The sequence below is a fragment of the Bactrocera latifrons genome, unplaced genomic scaffold (genome assembly GCF_001853355.1).
Source record: "Bactrocera latifrons isolate USDA-ARS-PBARC rearing strain unplaced genomic scaffold, ASM185335v1 scaffold_36, whole genome shotgun sequence".
Lineage (NCBI taxonomy): Eukaryota > Metazoa > Arthropoda > Insecta > Diptera > Tephritidae > Bactrocera > Bactrocera latifrons.
In genome coordinates, this window is record NW_017537001.1 from 18747 (window position 1) to 37538 (window position 18792).

Consider the following 18792-nt stretch of genomic DNA (forward strand, 5'->3'; position numbering starts at 1 on the left):
AAAAAATTAATATAATTAACTAAAAAATAGTATTGGATATGCTGTGCAACTTGTATGCGAAGTAATTTGAAGCATTGAAATACAGACATATGTACTCGTAGTGTTGCCACCGCAGAGGATCGTTATTTGTGTATGTTTCCATGAATATTATATGACTAAAAGGTATTACTGTAATGTAATTACACACACTCACATACAAGTATGCAAACATGTATACAAATGTTCAAATTGTGCGCATGTGTGTGTATATGCAGCAAAGTTTGGTGAAATTCAGTTAAAAAATATTTTAAAAGTTGTAATTACAGCTGAAGTTTGCAAAAAACAAAAACAACAAAATGACTATGTAATAGCGTTTATAAATTACAACAAATACAATAATTACTAAAATATTATTACCATAACAATTACAGTTATGCTGTTAAAAGGTATCTACCTACAAAAGCAAAATAAAAAGACAACTATAAGAAAGTTCTGAACTTGTACAACAATAACACAAAAGAAGCTACACTTTTTACAAAAACAAAACAGAAATATAATATATAATAAAAGTAATATGATTAAAACAATATTTAAATAATTTAGTTGTAATTTATTTATATTGTTAAAGACAAGCAAACACAAACAACAACACTACGCCAAACAGACACTTAGAAAAACACACCTACACAACCACACACGAACTGCATAGCTGATGGAGGAGTCACTATGTAACGAAAAGTATTAGCCGCAAATTACACTTTTTTTACTAAAAACTAAAAAAATAAGCAACATAACTCGCAGCGTTCAATAAAAAAGCATTCTTATTACATATGTTTGCGACAAAAATGGCATATTTAAATGGTTCAAAGGTATACATACTTTCATTGCTGGTATGTCTTAGTGACTAAATTAGCACACTTTCTGATAGAAACATTTAGCAGCTGCAAACTGTGTGAAAACAAATAGAAATAATCGACAAAAAAATTTACATTTCAATGGAGAATTCATTTTGCTTAAAAGCAATTGGCTGCCTTGAAGCTCTAACGTACATAAATTTGCTGAAAATATCCACTTGTATATGTAATCGATAGCAGAAATGAAAACCTCATACTCAAAATGCAGTATTTACTAGGCAACTAATTCAAATATATGAGAGAAAATACAAACATACATACATACACACAAATACTTGTTTACATTTACATTAACATAATACATACATATAAACATACGCTTAACTTATTATCATTGCATGTTTTATTGTAGTAAATATATATATATATATATGATCATAATAAACAAAAATAAATTCAAAAGAAAACAAAAACAAAACATATATATAAATGAAATGATTATGACTATTGAAGAAATACAGTTATGATAAATCAAAAAAAAAAAAGTTGCAAAAGTTGCGTACAATATTTTTCTTTCATCGCGACCATGCGTTTTTGATTGGTACGAATTGTTTAAAGAGCTTTGACGGGGAACTACGTCCAAGACGGCCAGCAACATCAACTGATGAACAACACGTCAATAAAATAAATAMATTGATACTTGAGAATCGACGATTAAGAGTCACAGATTTTACTGACATCTCTGGAATATCGGAAGTATCAGTGAAAGCCATTTTGAAAGATCACTTTCGCTTATGAAAAGTGAAGCACGATTGCTTTCAAAATCATTAATATTTTTTGTCGGAAAACAGCGTACAATTACTGGCGCTGAGTCTCGGATATATTCTTACGACCTCGAAACAGACGATCAATCGGTCGAATATCTTGGCGAATGTAAGCCGAAGTAGAAAAAACATGTCAAAGCAAGTCAAAAATCTGTGTTAAGTTGAGAGTTTTCATCGGTTATAGAGGTGTGGTGCACTTCGAGTTCCTTCTGACCGACCAAACTGTCAACAAAGAATACTATTTGAGTGTCATGCGTCGTTTGCGCGAAGCTATTCGTAAAAAAATGCCGGAATTTCGGGCTGACAACTCTTGGTTTCTGCACCACGATAATACACCGTCGCTTACTGCGTTGATCCTTCGCAAATTTTTGTCAAATTTTCAACCGTTATCGTGCCGCAACCAGGGAATTGTCGTTAGCGATAGCAGAGCCATAGCATAACAATGTGAAAGTATATGCTCTGCTCTGCTCCGAGTTTTGTTACGTATAAAACTATAACTGTAGCGAGAGCAAAAAATGAAGTGCTGTGTTGTGTTATGGCGTAGCGGTAGCAAAATTTTGGGACCTGTAATAGAGCAGAGCTAACAAAAATTTTCATTTGCTACAGCACCGCTCCCAATTGTTTGGCAACGCTACGCGAGAGCAGAGCACAGCACTATTCAGCCAACTCAAACGACAGCTCCGGCGAAACCGTTTTGAGTCAATTGAAGATATAAAACGTAAAATGCTACGATCTTTGAAGGCTGCTCCGGAAATTGACTTTAACAGCTGTTTCGAGGTTTGGATAAAACGTATTATATTGAGGATAAAAGGGATTACTTTAAAGGGGACGACGACGTAGATTTTGAAAAGCTAATTAAGAATCTTAAAATAATGAATTAAGTTTAACTTTTTTGTGCTCATAGTAGTACGTTAAAAAATGAATGCAACATGTATAGATCCTAGAAGTCTTCAAATAGATAAAAGTTATATGGCAAATTGGTAGTTTTGTACTTTTTGAGAAAGCGGTAGAAAGGCTGTGTAGTCAGAAAGTAAAGTTTCGAACGAAGAAAAAGCCTACCAGCTTTGCAATAGGTATTTAACCTACAAAATTTTTTTTTTTGTAAATTTGGAATTTTCTGATATTAAGTCAAAATAAGGAAGAAAATTCATATTTGGGAAGGAAATTCATATTAAGCTAGTTTGTCTTCTAACTAACTAATAATAAAACGATCATACATCAAAACGGTCTGCAGATTTTCGACGCGCTCATTACGCGACATCCTAAAAAGCCACTCCAATGTTAAATCCCCGCAATCTTGTGGTCTCTGACATCAAAACGTTGCAAGTTTTCACCAACCGATGCCTTCGCAGTATATGCAGCGTTTTCTGGCCCGTCACCTTCTCATTTAGTCACGCGTAAACTCAACAACCCTATGGGCTGAAAAGAAAGTGGGGATCGCTCGTTTATAATTTGAGGCAAGCTCTAGACAGAATCACGCTTTCAACTAGAATCCACAAGGACAACAAAAATTCGGACCCGAGCCTGGAGAAGATATTTAAATATCGAAAAAAGTTGGAATCAAATCAGGCTTTATTGTGGCCCTTCATTCCTCACAGTTTTCTTTAAGAATATTTTCATTTGCAAATAGTTTCATATCATCACAGCTTAACTTGATAAATTGGACTTGGTACGAAGTATTTCCATTTAATTCAAAATAGATCCCAAAGCATTATTTGTCGTATAAATGGATATTTATATGGACTAGACGATTTTTATTATTTTATTGATATTTTCGATCATTAGCTTTCGAGCGGATTATGCATCTTTGACATCAAAATTGTTTGGGATATGCTGTAACAGTACCTGGTAATTTATGAATTCCATTCCAAAAGAACTGCGCCGGCTTGACGGCCAAGAATGAATCAATCAAGTTCCCGTTAGAATGTCAACTGTATTCTAGTGAGGAGGCTCTGCATCGCCACGAACATATCGTAGTCCGAAAGCTAATATACAAGAGTTAGTTAGGAAAATATCTTAATAAAAATTTGTATAAATATTATAATGGGAGTGAGCCTAAAAAGGTTGAAATGGATTCATAAAATCCCTTAGATTATATATATCGTATATGTGTAGGTATAAGAATATGGATATATAATAGATAAAGAAAATAATTTGAAACTCTATTATAGTATTCCTTATTTTCCAATACTGATTATTTTTCCACAATTTTCCTTCAAACGCCACTGTTGATAGTTTCATATTGTTCAAAAATTCGAATTGAAACTTTCGGTTGTCATTATCTTGTCAGAGCTCTATTGCTTTTTATGCACTTTGAATGCTTTTTATGGCAGCTTATTCTGCTCAATTCCACATACGAACAGCGTTTTGTAACACCTACAATCATATCCATTCTGACACATTCTTCTCTAACCTATAAATTGGTTACCTTTAGATTAAAATAAAAACCAATATATCTTATATATTTTTTCAATTCTTAATTACATTTATTTATGCAAATTCAATGTGTTTAAATTATATATTCTTTACGGCATAATATTGTACAATAATCTTCCAGTTATTGTAAACGTGCAACGCTGGAACGTAAGTAATATACACAGAGAATATATGTTTAAATATTTATGTTTCGCCTTGTTCCGATAAGTTTGATATATTTTTTTGTATACATATAACTATTTATATTTAATATATTTATTTTTCCATATAAAAAAAACTAGCATTAAATGATTTTTTTGATTTTGTGTGTTTTTTACTCAACTTAAACTAGAATGTATACACATATTTGAATGTTTAGAAATTATTTGCAATTAGTTTATGCAAATTTTTTCCTACAGAAACTGCGTTATGAGTATGTCGTTTCGTGTTTTGTTTATGTGATTTTGTTTATGTGTGTATTTATGTGTTTTGATAACTTAGGTACTAATTATGATTATTTTCTGAATATAGCCGTGTGTTTATATGCTGTATATATAATATACAAATTTCTTTTAAATACATAACTACTAACTACAATAATTTCAAGAAAAGTTGGTTTCAAGAAAATAAAGTAAAATATATTAAATAATATTATATAACAAAATAATGGTAAAACAATAATTGCAATCACTGGTTGAGTATTTGTTTTTGTTTTCTAAATAAATTTCCAAATGCCAGCGGCCTGGGAGATTCAAGATTTCATTATGTCTGTATGTACATTAAATCTTTTACTTAAAACAAACTAATAAATAAATTATATTTATAATTTTATATAAATAATTACTRATGTGCTTCGAATTTTGTGCAAAATTTTTATAATAAATGCTTTGCTTTCTACTTCGATGTCACTTAAAGTTGCTCTATTTTATTTCTTTTGTCTTAAAAATAATTCTAAATATATCATTTATTTTATTTATAATTCCATGCGATCAAAGTTGACCAAAATTTTAACTAAAAGTATGGCATAAGAAGCTGAATGGAGTAACACACTTGGCAGATGCTCTTTGCTCTCTGCTTGCCTTTTACGCTGTCCGTAATTTACATAAAACTAGTTTTTACTACTCTCACTTGCTTTCTACCTTCCCTATATATATACTTTATACTTTACTTTGCGTTACTTTGCTTTACTTTACTTTTATCCAACTAAATTCGAATAAGCTCCAAACTATGGTCGAGGCACTCTTTACGTTTACGTTTCGATAAGGTGGTTTGAGAGAGTTGAAATCAAATTGCAAATTAAGCTATATTCATACTAATTAATTGAGGTTATATAAATGCAAACTTATGTATTTTAATGATTCTTAAATTCCTAAAAATGCAGCTGATACGATATTCTGGCAAGATATTTAGTTAGTAAGCTCTGTAGGCTGAAGAGAAATATTTGAAAAGGTCGCATATCAATTCAAATTGGCTTATTATAATTTATTGTAACTATTTCAATTACGTACTTTCTACAGTATGTGCAAAAGCTTTGCAACTGGGGCATAAAAGCTTTAAAAAGCTCTTACCTGTAGAAAGCTCATACCGGTAAAGCTTACCCTCATAACTTACGATAACTAGTATGTGCTCAGTTTTATGCAGATATAATGTTTTAAGATAAAAGCTCCAAAAGCTTTTGCAATTACAACTACCCATAGTTATGTAGAAATATGCGTTGTACATACTTGATATTATATGTATATGCGAATTTGACTTTTTAAATAATTAAAAATCATACTTTAGTCTAGATAGGCTTCAGAGCTTTTGGAGCTCACAGCGTTCAATAATTAGGTGAAGCAATTTTTGTTATTTGACATAAAAGCTCCTTTTGAATGTCATGTCTGGAAATGCCAAAAACTACTTAGAAAAACCTCAAAACTAGAAGAGCTTTTTCAAAAACTAAAAGTTTATTTTGTTGCAATTCATTTAGCAAATTTCACTGAATGGAACTATACACGCTCTTTACTGTTACTAAATGGCTTTCGTATCAACATTTTAACTGTTGTTTGGAAGTACTATTCTCTTCTATGTTTTCAAGCATTGAGTTAAACTCCACATAATTGCATAGGGTTGAACTAGTTGTATAAGCTGATTGTGAAAATAATTCAAAATATACTGGTATAATACATGTTTTTGAGCTTTTTGCAACGCATAAAAGCTCGTAAGTTCGTTCATTTTAATAACAGTAAATATATGTGCTCAAATGCTTTTTAATAGCAAAGTAGTAAATTCACTGAAACTTTAGGGTTAAGCTAGTTAGTGTTGTGAAAATAATTCAAATAAACTTTGAGCTTTTTGAGAATAAAAGTTCGTAAAATTCAAATTTAATATCTTTAAAGCTACACATAACAATTTTTCAGCATATGCTTGCTTTTCAAATAATTCTCTTCAGCCTATTTATTTTCTTACTTGGCTTAATATTTGATAATGATTGGTGAATAATATTATACTTTTTTGCCCACGAAGACTAATAATTAATTGTATTAAGATGTGTGTTGCTTTTTTACGTTGATTCAATTTAATACTTAACATTTGCTTAATACATGTACAAGGATACATGAAAAATTCAGTCTGAATTACGAAAATATACACTAATATCCGTATATTTTTATGTATTCGCTCGGTTTTCCGATGTTTTTAATAGCCTTAAAATGAGTATACTTTATACACGAAAGTAAATATTAATAAATTAACTTACATTAACCTAAACTTACAACTAAATTCATTTCATACAAAAAAAAAAAACTATGCTAATGAAGGATAAATATTTATCTGTATTCCTAACTTCGAAAAGATATATCGTCTTCTCATTTGCGAGTTAACAGAAATTATCAAAAAAATTATTCTTCATTCCGCTACTTTTCGGATCGACGCCTTAACATTTTATGCCATTTTTATTTTATTTTTTCAAAATATCAATACTTTCATTTGATTATCATTAATGTTTTAGCCTATTTGGATTTCGTGCGTTTTGCTTTAACAGTTTTACGCAGCTTTTCAACAGTTATTTTAGTTTTTGTTTTTATAAGAGTATTTGTGAAAATATGTTAGGTTTTGTTGTTTTTATGGTTTTACTTTTTCTCTTTGTTGCAGACACTTTTACTCAGGTTCAATATTGATGCGTTACAAATTACAATTTGGACGTTATAGTTTATAGAAGTTGGAGCGGTTAGTCTACCACGATTGACTAAGTGCTCTAACTTCTAAATGCTTTGCATCATCCATTCTACCGTCTTTCATTGGGGAGGATGTGAAGATTTGATGAAAGTCTATAACGAACTATTCACACGGACCAAAGCTTAAAGCGGTCTTTACTACATCTCTCTTTGCTAGTGCTTTTCTGTACACTTGTATCTTTCTTTCCTTTTTTCTATACATTTATACATTCTTTTCTCTCTTGTTTACACAACAGAATATTTACAAAAAGTGTCTTCAGCTATTGCTGTGTCCCACGCGTTAGCTAATAAATGCAAGTTTGGTAGCATAAATTATTATTTTATTCATGATTTGAAGTGTGTTAAGTGGTCATCCCATGTGATTGGCTCTTTTTTCATAAATTGCTTTCTGAACATGTCTAGAAAAGCAATTTTTAAATATTCGAAGTCGACTTAAAGATACAGCAGTTAGAATATGGAGCTATACGAAGCGCTGAGTTGCGTAATTGAAACTTTAAAAGCGTTTTTCTCAAAACAGTGTTTTTCAAACTTTTTTTCATCGTATCACAAAAACTGTTTGAGTGAATGGCTTGGACATTCAGGACATGTAAGCGCATACAATGTATTTTTATAGTAAAAAAAAACCCAAATTTGGCAAATTTTTTTGAGTATCTACCAAAATTCTCTTTTTTACATTTAGGGTTATCGATTAAAATGCCGTTAATTCTTTTGTTTTTTTAGCAAACAAGCATAATAAGTCAGTGTGAAGGAACCACGAGCCAAGTTTTTCGAGGCGGTGTTTTTCAAAGCTGGGATGAGCCCCTTAAGGTATTAGTGATGAAAGAAGATTTCCTAAATATATTGATAATCTGGTGGGTTTTCAGTTTATCTACAAGCGTTGAATTAAATATGTAGCTTTGAAAGTATTTTGTATTATCAAAACATGATCATTACTAGCTCTGTGATCTTAGTGATCTTGAATCGAAATATTACGAAAACATAACCGAGAATTTGAGTTGTAAACTTCTTATAAAGAGACGCTTAATTATTTCAGTCTACTGGGTTTATACCAGTTGGTTCTGCGATTCGCAACTTTGCAAAATCAGATGAATCAAGGGCAGTACAAAAAATCTATAATCTGGTCCTAAAAACGTTAGATTTAAATTATAAATAATATTTGAAAGACAGAAATTCACCCAAACTTATAAAAAGTAATATATATTTGTTTTTTTTGTACAGGAAGCTATTGAGGGCGTATGTGCGCTATGTTTGCTTCGCCATCAAGTGGTGTATGAGATCGGAACTGTTAAAAAAGGGAACAATTTATATCTTTATTCAAAGCAGCAAATGGAAGTGCATTAAAAAGTGTAAGAGAGAGAGAGTTCAACCATCGGGTATAATTGAGAACTATTGATTTTCCTATGGGGCTACGCAAAGTAATTCGATTCTGGCTTTGGCAAAATATCGCGCGTGTCATTTGCCAGTTACCAGTCGAATTGTTCGAACGAATGGCCGAAAATTGAACTCATCGAATGGATCATCTGATATGTGGGCACGGTAAACATAGAAGTAAGAGATCACAAAGTGGATCACACTATAGTTCTGAATCTGACCAAAAAGCGGATTTTCGTCAACTTTTTTAACGCTGCAATTTACCAATTTTTGAACTTATTTCGAGCGTGAGTAGGGTAATATATCCTAGTATGTGAGTGTTTTTAGGTTTCATTCACGTAGAATGGCGGAATAAAAATGTGAAAAATTGTTTCCTTAATTTCCAAAAATGTTCTCTTTTACGCTAACGGACTATGTGTATCCCTTAAGACGAAGGTCCTCAAAGTAGAAGCGCGAAAATTTTACAAAAATTAAAAAAAAAAAAAAAATAAACTTAAAACTCACCAAATTATCAACGTTATTGTATTATTGTTCCCTAATTAAATCTGAGTCCACTCCTTCCCTATTCTTTTGCTTTTCATTTCGATTTTCATTTTTACATTTTTATATAAGCTTTATGTTCTTTTTTCACTATTTCTGCGGTTCAATAAATACATAGCATAACTATTTTTTAGATTTTGTTCTTGCTTTATGTTTTCGTAATTTACTCCTCTCAATACTTGCAAACATATACATACATTATGGAGCTCTCGTCTTACACTAATGATCAACTTAACAAATAAATTTACAAGTACATACATATACATATATATAGCACTTACAGCTGTGTGTTTGTATGTATTTATACTGTTACCTTTACATGCTTAACTAAGTTGTTGTGTTTCGCTTTTTATTTCTATTTTAACAATATTTTTTTCTTTTTGTTTTTGTTTTTGTTTTTCTACTGACATCGGCCACTGTAGTGTGGCGATGGCACACGACGTATAGTTGCGAAGTGTTGTGTTTGTTCTTGTTGGTATTTTTGCTTTAGCTGCCGTTGCTGTTGCTGTTGTTGTTGTTGCTGTCTATTTGTATCGCTTTTCAACATTTTCTGATTAATTTTCCAAAGTTGCACTGGCATTGGTTGTTGCAATATTGTTATTGGCAGTGGCGTAAATTGTGCGGACACTCGATTTGGTTGTTGTTGTTGTTTCTGCTGTTGTTGAGCTGGTGGCTTTAATGACACTTCTGGTTGCATTAGCGGTAGTTTATGTTCATTTATTGTTGTGTTTTTCTGCAATTGCTGTTGTTGTTGTTGTTGATGATGCGGTCACACGGTCGTCTCATCATCATCAATGTTCCTCCTAAACACACACACAGACGCACGCACAGATTGCAATAAAATAGAAACAGTTGTGAAATGGTTTTAGATTACTGCTGGTTGAGTCAATACTAATTAATTGTGGTGAAAAAAAGTTAGTAAAAGCTAACGGTGCTGTTTTGTCAACAGTTGTGCTGCGCTATAAATTTATTCCTTTCATGAAATGCGGTACATATGGATGAATTTGAAATTGTGTTGTGTATATACATTTTAGTTATAGTTTTGGTTAAAATTTTGGTTAAAGTTTTGGTTAAAGTTTTAGTTAAGTTTTGGGTTAAAATTTTGATTAAATTTTGTTTAAAGTTTGGGTTATAGTTTTGGTTAAAGTTTTGGTTAAATTTTGGGTTAAAATTTTGGTTAAAGTTTGGGTTAAAGTTTTGGTTAAATTTTGGATTAAAATTTTGGTTAAAGTTTTGGTTAAAGTTTTTGGTTATAGTTTTGGTTAAAGTTTAGGTTAAAGTTTTGGATTGTGAGGATTTTACATTCACCGAATGATGCTTCAATGATTAGCCAAAACACCAAAAGTCGCTAAAGGCACTGCTGGCTGTCATAGTAAAAGCTTGTATATAAGAAGTGCATTGAAGATTACTTAAGCGTTGACATACTTTTATTGGCTTAGAAACTTTTTTGAGTGTGGTTATAGAAATTTGATTAGAATAGGTGAAAATTTAGGAGTTTAACAGTTTGGATACAATTTGAATTTCTGATCTTCTATCAAAGTATCAGGAAATAATTATTACGTTTCATATTGCCTACATTTTGCGATTTAATAAACTAGACTCTTTCATTGTAAGTTATTAGCAAGAAAAACTCTATAAAGTAAAAAAATTATAGGTTAAGCGACCAGCAGTTATAGAGATTAAAAAAGCAGCAAAATGAAGCGTGTGTTTGGCTTGTCTGATGTTTTCCGTAAACAGCAATAACTTTGAAAAGAGTTCAGTTTAGGTGGTATTAGTTAAAATTTGGGAACGAATTTCGCGCAATATTTCATGAAAGGTATAAACTACAGTATTTCGTACTACAAAAGTATTTCTGGAAATAATAATAATATATTTTTAGCAATGAAAACTACTAAATTTAAAATGTTAGTCATTAATATTTATATTTAAGCTAAATTAGTATTGCGCTAAAACTAAAAATTATATCATGCAAAATACCAATTTTTAGCGTAAAATAAGAGGCTTCAAAAAAATAAATAAAAATAAAAACAATTTTTTCATTAGTTTGTATTTTCAAATAATTCTTTGAAGAGCGAACTATAATCCGATAACCTTACTCAACTTTTAAACAATTTTTTCCACAAACCACATTTATTTCACATATTATTGTACACAGTAGATTTTGTTTTTGTGTTAAGCATTTCTTGAGAGGTTTTCATTCTCTTATAGGAGAGCCAAATAATCTACCAAAATAAATACTTGGTTGTACGTTCAATATACTTTTGACACAGAAACTACGTAGAAGTCTACATATTTCCAAAACTGTTTTGTTCGTGATGCTTATTGTTTTTCAAAACCTTAATATGATGTACTTTAGAAATTGTCGGTAAAAGTTATATGCTACATGCTGTTTTGCTAGTTTTGAGGCGGTAAGTCAAACCAATGAACTATGTTAATAAATCTGCTATGGCTGAAACTAGTCGAGATCGGCTAAGCTGAATAAAGTATAAATAGGAGATTGATCTTCTTAACTTCGATTGAGAAATTCTTGGAGTAATAAACCTTTTATTAAATGATATTAAAGGGTGGAACTAGTCTTGAGCTGTGAAGGAAGTTGTCATTATGATCTAGAGAGATCACACTTGGACTGCTATATGTAGTTCTTTGTGAAGCCATAGAAAAGAAGAACTCCTTTATCCTTATGCAGACGGCGTCTTACGGAATTGTGATAGAAAAAAGTCAAGGTTCCAATTACGTACAGTTAGGGGTTAGCAGGTAACTAGGCTTTTGCTTTTAACTCTCTTCAGTCTAATAGTTAGGTTGGGTTAGATGGCTGATCAAAAATCGCAGGTGGACTACTATATGTCTTTGTATGCCATAGAGAGGAACTCCTGTGTTTGAAGTTATAAATTAGCAAAACGCTTAGTAGCCAATACGAATTTTTACAGGAGTTTAATTTGTATTCCCGTCAGTTCGGTCGGATGTCAGAAGATCCCAAATATTTAGTCTTGAAACCCGCTCCCATTCCATCGATAACGGTTCTACGGTGCCTTCCCTTGCTAGGTCATCATCAGCTTTACATTTTACTGCGATTCCGCTGAGGTTTGGCACTCATACCAGTATTATCGCAAAGACACTGCAAGCTATTGATTGCGAGGTTAGGCATTCCTCGAAAACCCCTTAACGCACTATTATTGAGTTCAAGGCTAGTATCGCCGCTCTGCCATCTGAGTGGATGGTTACTGCTCTGAAAGAGCTAGTAGTAAATCTACTGCTACCTTAATGACTGCAACTCGGCTTGGAAGACACAGCAAAAGTCAGGAAGTTTAAAGCTGAAGTTGAAATAGAGCTCTTGACAGTAAATGTGTGATAATTTCCGTGTGTTTAGACATTGGTTCATTTAGGAACCCAGATTCTCTGAGTCTGATAGCAACTTCCGAAGTCACACCACCCGTAACACGCTCTCGAGTGTAGTCTTTTGCTAGGCCCTTCGACACATAAATCCATATTCGGGAGGTAGGGAAAAATAAAATGAATTCCCATGTTGGTTATTAGATAATGTTATTATGAAGCTAGATGGATATTTGCGATAATCGTCGCCTTTTGAAAAGTAGTTTCGAGTTTTGAATGATTAAATCCACAAGCTTAGCTCTGTTAATTTTGATACTACAGTAGATTTAACATGGACATCTATATTGTAATATTTTTAAGTCGTTATAATCCACTTTATGCCAAAAACAAAATCTGACATTTTGACAAATTTTGCCCGGCTGACTCGTTTAACCCCTAAACATTTTTACCATTTCGGGTAATAATAGCCATGAATGCATTGGATTTATGAAGTGAGTACTGAAAAGTTGGGGTACATTTTAGAAGTGAAATTATGTGTGTATTTCTTCGAAGCAGTTCCTTCGGAATTTAATTTATTTCTTCGAAATATTGTTGCAATGAATATACTGATTTCCATAAAAATTGATTATATTGATGATCGAAAAAGTCTTTTTGTATTTTTTATTTTAAAATTTGATTAATAATACAAAAAAACTTTTTCGACTATTAAATGTTATACACCACAGATATTCGTGAAATAGCGTAGTATTATTATACATATGCCGGCTACATGTAGTACGAGTGCATTTATAAGTAAATATTTTAGAAATATATCTACATAAGCCTGTGATAAACGCAAAATAATATTAAAAGCCCATTTAAATACTAATGCATTAACAAATGTAAAAGCAATTATATAAATTACGCACCGAAATTTGTTGCTTTTGCACTTATTATAATTGCGCTTTGTGCGAATTTAGGCGTTTCGGCACGAACAAATGTATAAATACTCTCATCTACAAATTAATATAATTTGTGCCTTCCAATATGGAAATGCATGAAAATTCTATGAAATATTCTAAATATTTAAACTTCAAACTTTTATTAATTTTAATTATTTGATGGCTATGAAAGTTGTGTTTTAATAGGTGATATATGCATACATTCCTAACAATGTATATGTATATACTTGATGCCATACTTATACAAGTATGTATGGGAACTAAAAATCGCATGCCGAAAATGATTAATTTCAACAAATTTAGTTGGGTGCTTTTAATTTAATGCATTTGATGAAAATAAATGGAAATTGATAATGTATTATGGAAATTTCCATAAATGTATCTAAATTAAAATTTACGAGTACTTAGTACTTGTAAGTATGTAGCGCGAGTGTTCGAAAATGTAAGCAAATCTACATACGTATGAGTATGAGCGGATTGATGGTTGAACAATGTTCGTGTCTATTGTGTGAGTGTAACTGGTAAGTGTGTGTGTTTGTGTTTTTTGTGAAGTCTTTGTGTTTGGGAGCGATATTCTAATTTTTACTACACTCATTGTATTTAGTTTATGCTAACAAATAGATTTAAGCAAATATTTTTGATGGGGAATTTCAATAGAATTTTATCATGTAATTAATGTACTGAGCTTTTGAAGGTAAAAATTTAAGTACTTTGATTTCTACGAATTTACAGAATTTTCTCCAAATATTATCTACCGTAAGTCTTATCGATCTTTGTTAAAAATACCAACTAAAAATATTTCTTGCAAACCATTATCAAATTAGATTCAAATTTCTTTCGATTTCATAATTGAAAATGGTTGTTTACTCCTGAACAACGCGGGCTTCGCTCAACTTATGGTCAATATAATGGACCTACTGAGCGTACTACGGATATTACCAGCATAAATTATTGAAAAATATTCCACCGAATTGAAGCTCTGATCTCGATGACATTTAGTTTCAACAAGACGAGACTACTTCCCACACATTGCATCAATCAGGGGATTTATTGAGAGAACACTTTGGTGAGCAGATAATCTCCGGTTTGGACCGGTCGATGGGCGACCAAGATCATGCGATATCACACCGACTTTTTCCTATAGCGATATGTAAAGTCAAAAGGCCATAGAGCAAAACATCAGGCGTGTCATTCGCCAGTTCAAAAATGCCAAAGAGTGTTCTGTAAATTTGAAGTTTTTGTATTTTTTCTTAAAAAAAAAAGTAGGAATCTTGAAATGGATCAACCTTGGGTGAAACGTTTTTTATGCACAAATGATTTCAATTTAAAGTTTTTAAAATAAAAAATATTTTTTTCTAGATCTGAGCTATATTTTTTGTTAAATATTTTAAATTGCATCCAGAACAAACCTAGCCAATTATAATTAAGTTAATTAAAATACGAGAGTATGTGGAAACCTTATGAAAGGTATTTAGACGCCTGCTTGATTAAGTGACTGTTACCAGCTATATGTCGCTACTTTCCAAAGCTTATGGAATCGAGCGCAGCTAGTGCCAATATTTATTGATATTACGGGCAAATTACGCAAGAAATTTAGCGCTGAGTAAATGTGGAAATTAGGGTAATAATTTTATGATTATTATATTGATAAATATATATTTACTTTGTTAACTAAATTGTACGTTTAATTAAGTATTGATTTGCACTAAAATTTTTCGATTATAATTCAAATTCTACAACACAGTTATATATACTATATGTTTATCTTTTCAATATTATAAATATCTGTTTAGCATTTATTATATTATTATTTAGTGCGATAAGAGAAAATTATTTGAAAACTATTCGAGAAGTGCAGAAGTTAGGAAATTTCCACTAGCAGTAAAGAAAGCATATTTTAAGTGAGAAATTTGAAAATTGTCTCTCTTTAACTACGTGTACCAGATTGTCAGAGACCAGGGATATCGGCGACGCCAGCGATGCAGCCAAATAATGTCCAACTGCAAATGTGTGTGTGTGTTAATATGTTTATAATAAATGCGAAAATTAGTAGATATGTACAATGTGATATGGTTTCAAATATGATATGCAAGAAATGTTGTGAGGCAAATGTTCCTACTGGAATGTTCGTGGGTTTTGAAAATCATACATGTGCAGTAAATTAGAAAATTGTCAAAGGTCTAACAAACATTAATTTGAATTAAAAATAAATTTTTTTTTTTTTTTTTTTTTTTTTTTTCACAGCTGATTCTCTACAAAATCTAATTTCGAACAAAGATGTTCCTGAGAACACCAGAGAAATTTGAAATTGAAAAAAAAAAATGAGATGGACTTATATTGACCGTATTACTTGATACAAAGTAAGTAACCATTGCAAGTTATGTATTTTATAGTGTAGAAGAGCTTGGTGTCTCATGCGCTTCAGAGCTCTATCATAAGTTTTGAAATAGCCTCCGCGCAATAGTGATTGCTAGCTTAACATAAGAAATATGTATAAAACCTTTTTTTTAGTTTAAATTTAGGTTAGCTGGCTAATCACTCAAGTTGACGATAGGATCACACTTAGACTGTTATGTAGGGGATTTTGGAGGCCGGTATATAGCTTCTAGTGTTACATATCTATCTCGACGAAACGCTTTGAAGCTATCAAATCTGCTTGGGTAATTTATTTTGAGATCCGTTATTTCACCTGAGCTTCGTGAAGCAAGTGTTAAGGGATCAACTCTAATAACTATTGATAGTTGAACTTTGCTTAAGGCGTAGAGCTCTGTCGGCTTCTTGCGATTTACTCTCGACCAGAAGGACCTTTTGGCAGTTGTTAGTAGCTAACCCGCTCGTCAAACCATTTAGTAGTGTTAACATAATATACTGATTCTAGATTTTGTAGGAAGTCTTTATTTTATTAAATGTTGGATATATATGTTAAAATGATTTAAATGGGTTGATAATAGCCCCGCGTTTGATGTCAGTTTTGAGAGAGATACTAATATTTTCCAGTCAGATATTTGAAAGCATTTGTTGATTTCTGTAAGGGATAATATGGGTTTTTTCATTGTCATATTAAATTCTATAAATCTTTTACAATAGTAGAGTGCTAAATTTTCAAGTTGATCCGAGTATTAGTTTCAGATAATGCGGCTTTGAGAACTTGTGCGCTCGAGGCTAGCTAGGCTAAGTGCACTGTCATTAAACGTGCTTTTCACGAAAGTGTGTCTTTGGGATACAATTCTTTAAGACTTGGATGAAGGATTATTTTTCAATAACAACAATTTGAAAAAAAAAAAATATAGCGCTGGTTTAACTGAAATTTTTATTTTTTGATGAAAATGTCCAAGTTCTAAGTTAAGATTTTAACTAATATCGTATAAGGAGTTATTCTGCCAACGCGGGCGCATTTTCTTCCGAGGGGTCACTGGAAATGGCGTCGAAATAGCTGAATTTAAAATTTTTTCTTCAACAATTTCAGAATTTCTATGTTAATAGTGTATGTTTGTAACAATAATACACTTCTAATAAAGTATTTCGTTTTTTATATGAGAAACAAATTATTGAAAAAAGGCTGCTTTTTAGTCGAGGAAACCAATGTATCCCTTTAAACGAAATTTCGGAAATAAATGTTGCTTTAAAATATAATACCAATAAAGGCCATCATTAAAGGAGCTGAGGTGAATTACCCCTTCACGAACAAAGTCTCTCGTTACACCTTTACTATAAGATCGATCATAAAGTGTTTGAGAGGATTGTCTTGACTATGATTTAGCGACCATTATGCCTTGTCAATGGTAATTACCTCTTTAAAGGGAACAAAATGTATGAAAAAATAAGCACGGTTTATTATAGTGGTCCTACTAGCTAGAATAGCGTACTTGGAGTAGAAGCAAAGTCTCCAGCTCGGAGGGTAAGCGGTATTAGCTCATGGGGCCAGAACTAGGCAATAGTTAATTGTGTGAAGTAATGAAATTAAGGGCGGAAGCACTGACTGCATCAGCAAAATCACGTTTTATGGAGTGATGAGTTATGGTATAAAAATATCAATAATATGCGAAGAGACTCTGAAGGTGAATTTTTTAAGAATTCGCAAAAATATTATATGATTCAACCACTTTCATTCTAAATCCTTTTTGTGTCCAATAGTTTCAGTTTCCTATATAATTTTTCAGCATATATTTTTGAAAAAAAATATAATTATTCTAATATTATGAATAATTCAAGTCAATGATAATTTAATGTCAAGAATATGGCTGGAGTTTTTCCCACGAAAATGCAAAGTTTTACAAATGAGCGTTTTCTCAACAAATTCAGAATTAGATTTATCTAAAAAAATTTAACAAAAAATTCAAAAAGTGACGTCGCAACACATAAAACTACGATAAATTGAATTGCAATTACAAACAACCGAAATTTGGTAAAAACAACAACAATCAAAGTGCATTTACATGATCAATTTTCAAAATGCATTTCACGCACATTACACAAAAACAAAAACATAAATTAAAAAAAAAAAAAAATGGAGGATATAAAAACAACGTGGAAAAGTAAAATTATTTATTATTTATGCACGTAAATGGAAATCAACACACAAAATATTGGTCAACATAATATTATATATACAATTAGTTGCGGAAATGAAGTGATTTTTAATGAAGTCTAGATAAATGTAATGTTTGTTATTGTAATTGTTGTTAGAACATGAATAATGATGCTTGTTTGTTACCTCTGAACTGCGTTGATTGTTGTTGTGGTTGGATGAAAATGTAGAGTAGAGGCGAGTAGAGTAGAGTGGAGAGTACAGGAGAATGCGAGAGTTTTTGCAATTTTTCGTTTGCGTTTTTGGTTTCGGTTTTTGCATAGTTTACGGTTAAGTGAGTAGTTTTTGTTTGTCACAATTGTCACAATTGTTGTTATTGTAGTTGTTTTTTTTTATTGGTTGAGCATGTGTTGTTTTTGTGTTATTAGCATTGTTAGTTGATGTTGTTGTTGGCAGTGTGCAACGGTATTTTGGTCATGTGGTGTGAAATGCATTTGTAACGAAATTTTGATGCAGCGCGCGTGTTTGCATGTGTGTGTGTGGACGTGTGTGTATGCAGGCGTAATGGACACCACACATTTGTATTTTCGATAAATTTAGGCAATGGCGTGTGTGAACGTTGTTGGTGTTGGCGCAAATTGGCGGTTGAGTATGCAATTTATGGTCATATTTCAGCGGCGTACAGGGTTGCATTTTCGGTGTTTATTTAATTATTTTTGTTGCACATCCATTATAATGCAGCATCGTATAAATTTATTATTTTAATTTAAAAAAAAAAATTTTAATTTTTTCCAA

General features: G+C 31.6%; 1 protein-coding gene across 3 annotated transcripts in view; it reads right to left on the reverse strand.

The window, feature by feature from the left end:
- Positions 1–5265: 5265 nt before the first annotated feature.
- Positions 5266–18792, reverse strand: part of LOC108971807 (protocadherin-like wing polarity protein stan) — a 115001-nt gene continuing 101474 nt past the window's right edge. The window contains exons 9-11 of one of the 3 annotated variants that reach the window (XM_018938091.1): positions 18184–18190; positions 15411–15469; positions 5266–10001 (exon numbers count right to left, since the gene is read on the reverse strand). In XM_018938091.1, the coding sequence (XP_018793636.1) occupies positions 9968–10001; positions 15411–15469; positions 18184–18190 (100 nt within the window). In that variant the 3' untranslated portion in view covers positions 5266–9967. The remainder of the gene's footprint in view (positions 10002–15410; positions 15470–18183; positions 18191–18792) is intronic. The other 2 variants (XM_018938094.1, XM_018938092.1) reach the window with 2 other exon arrangements.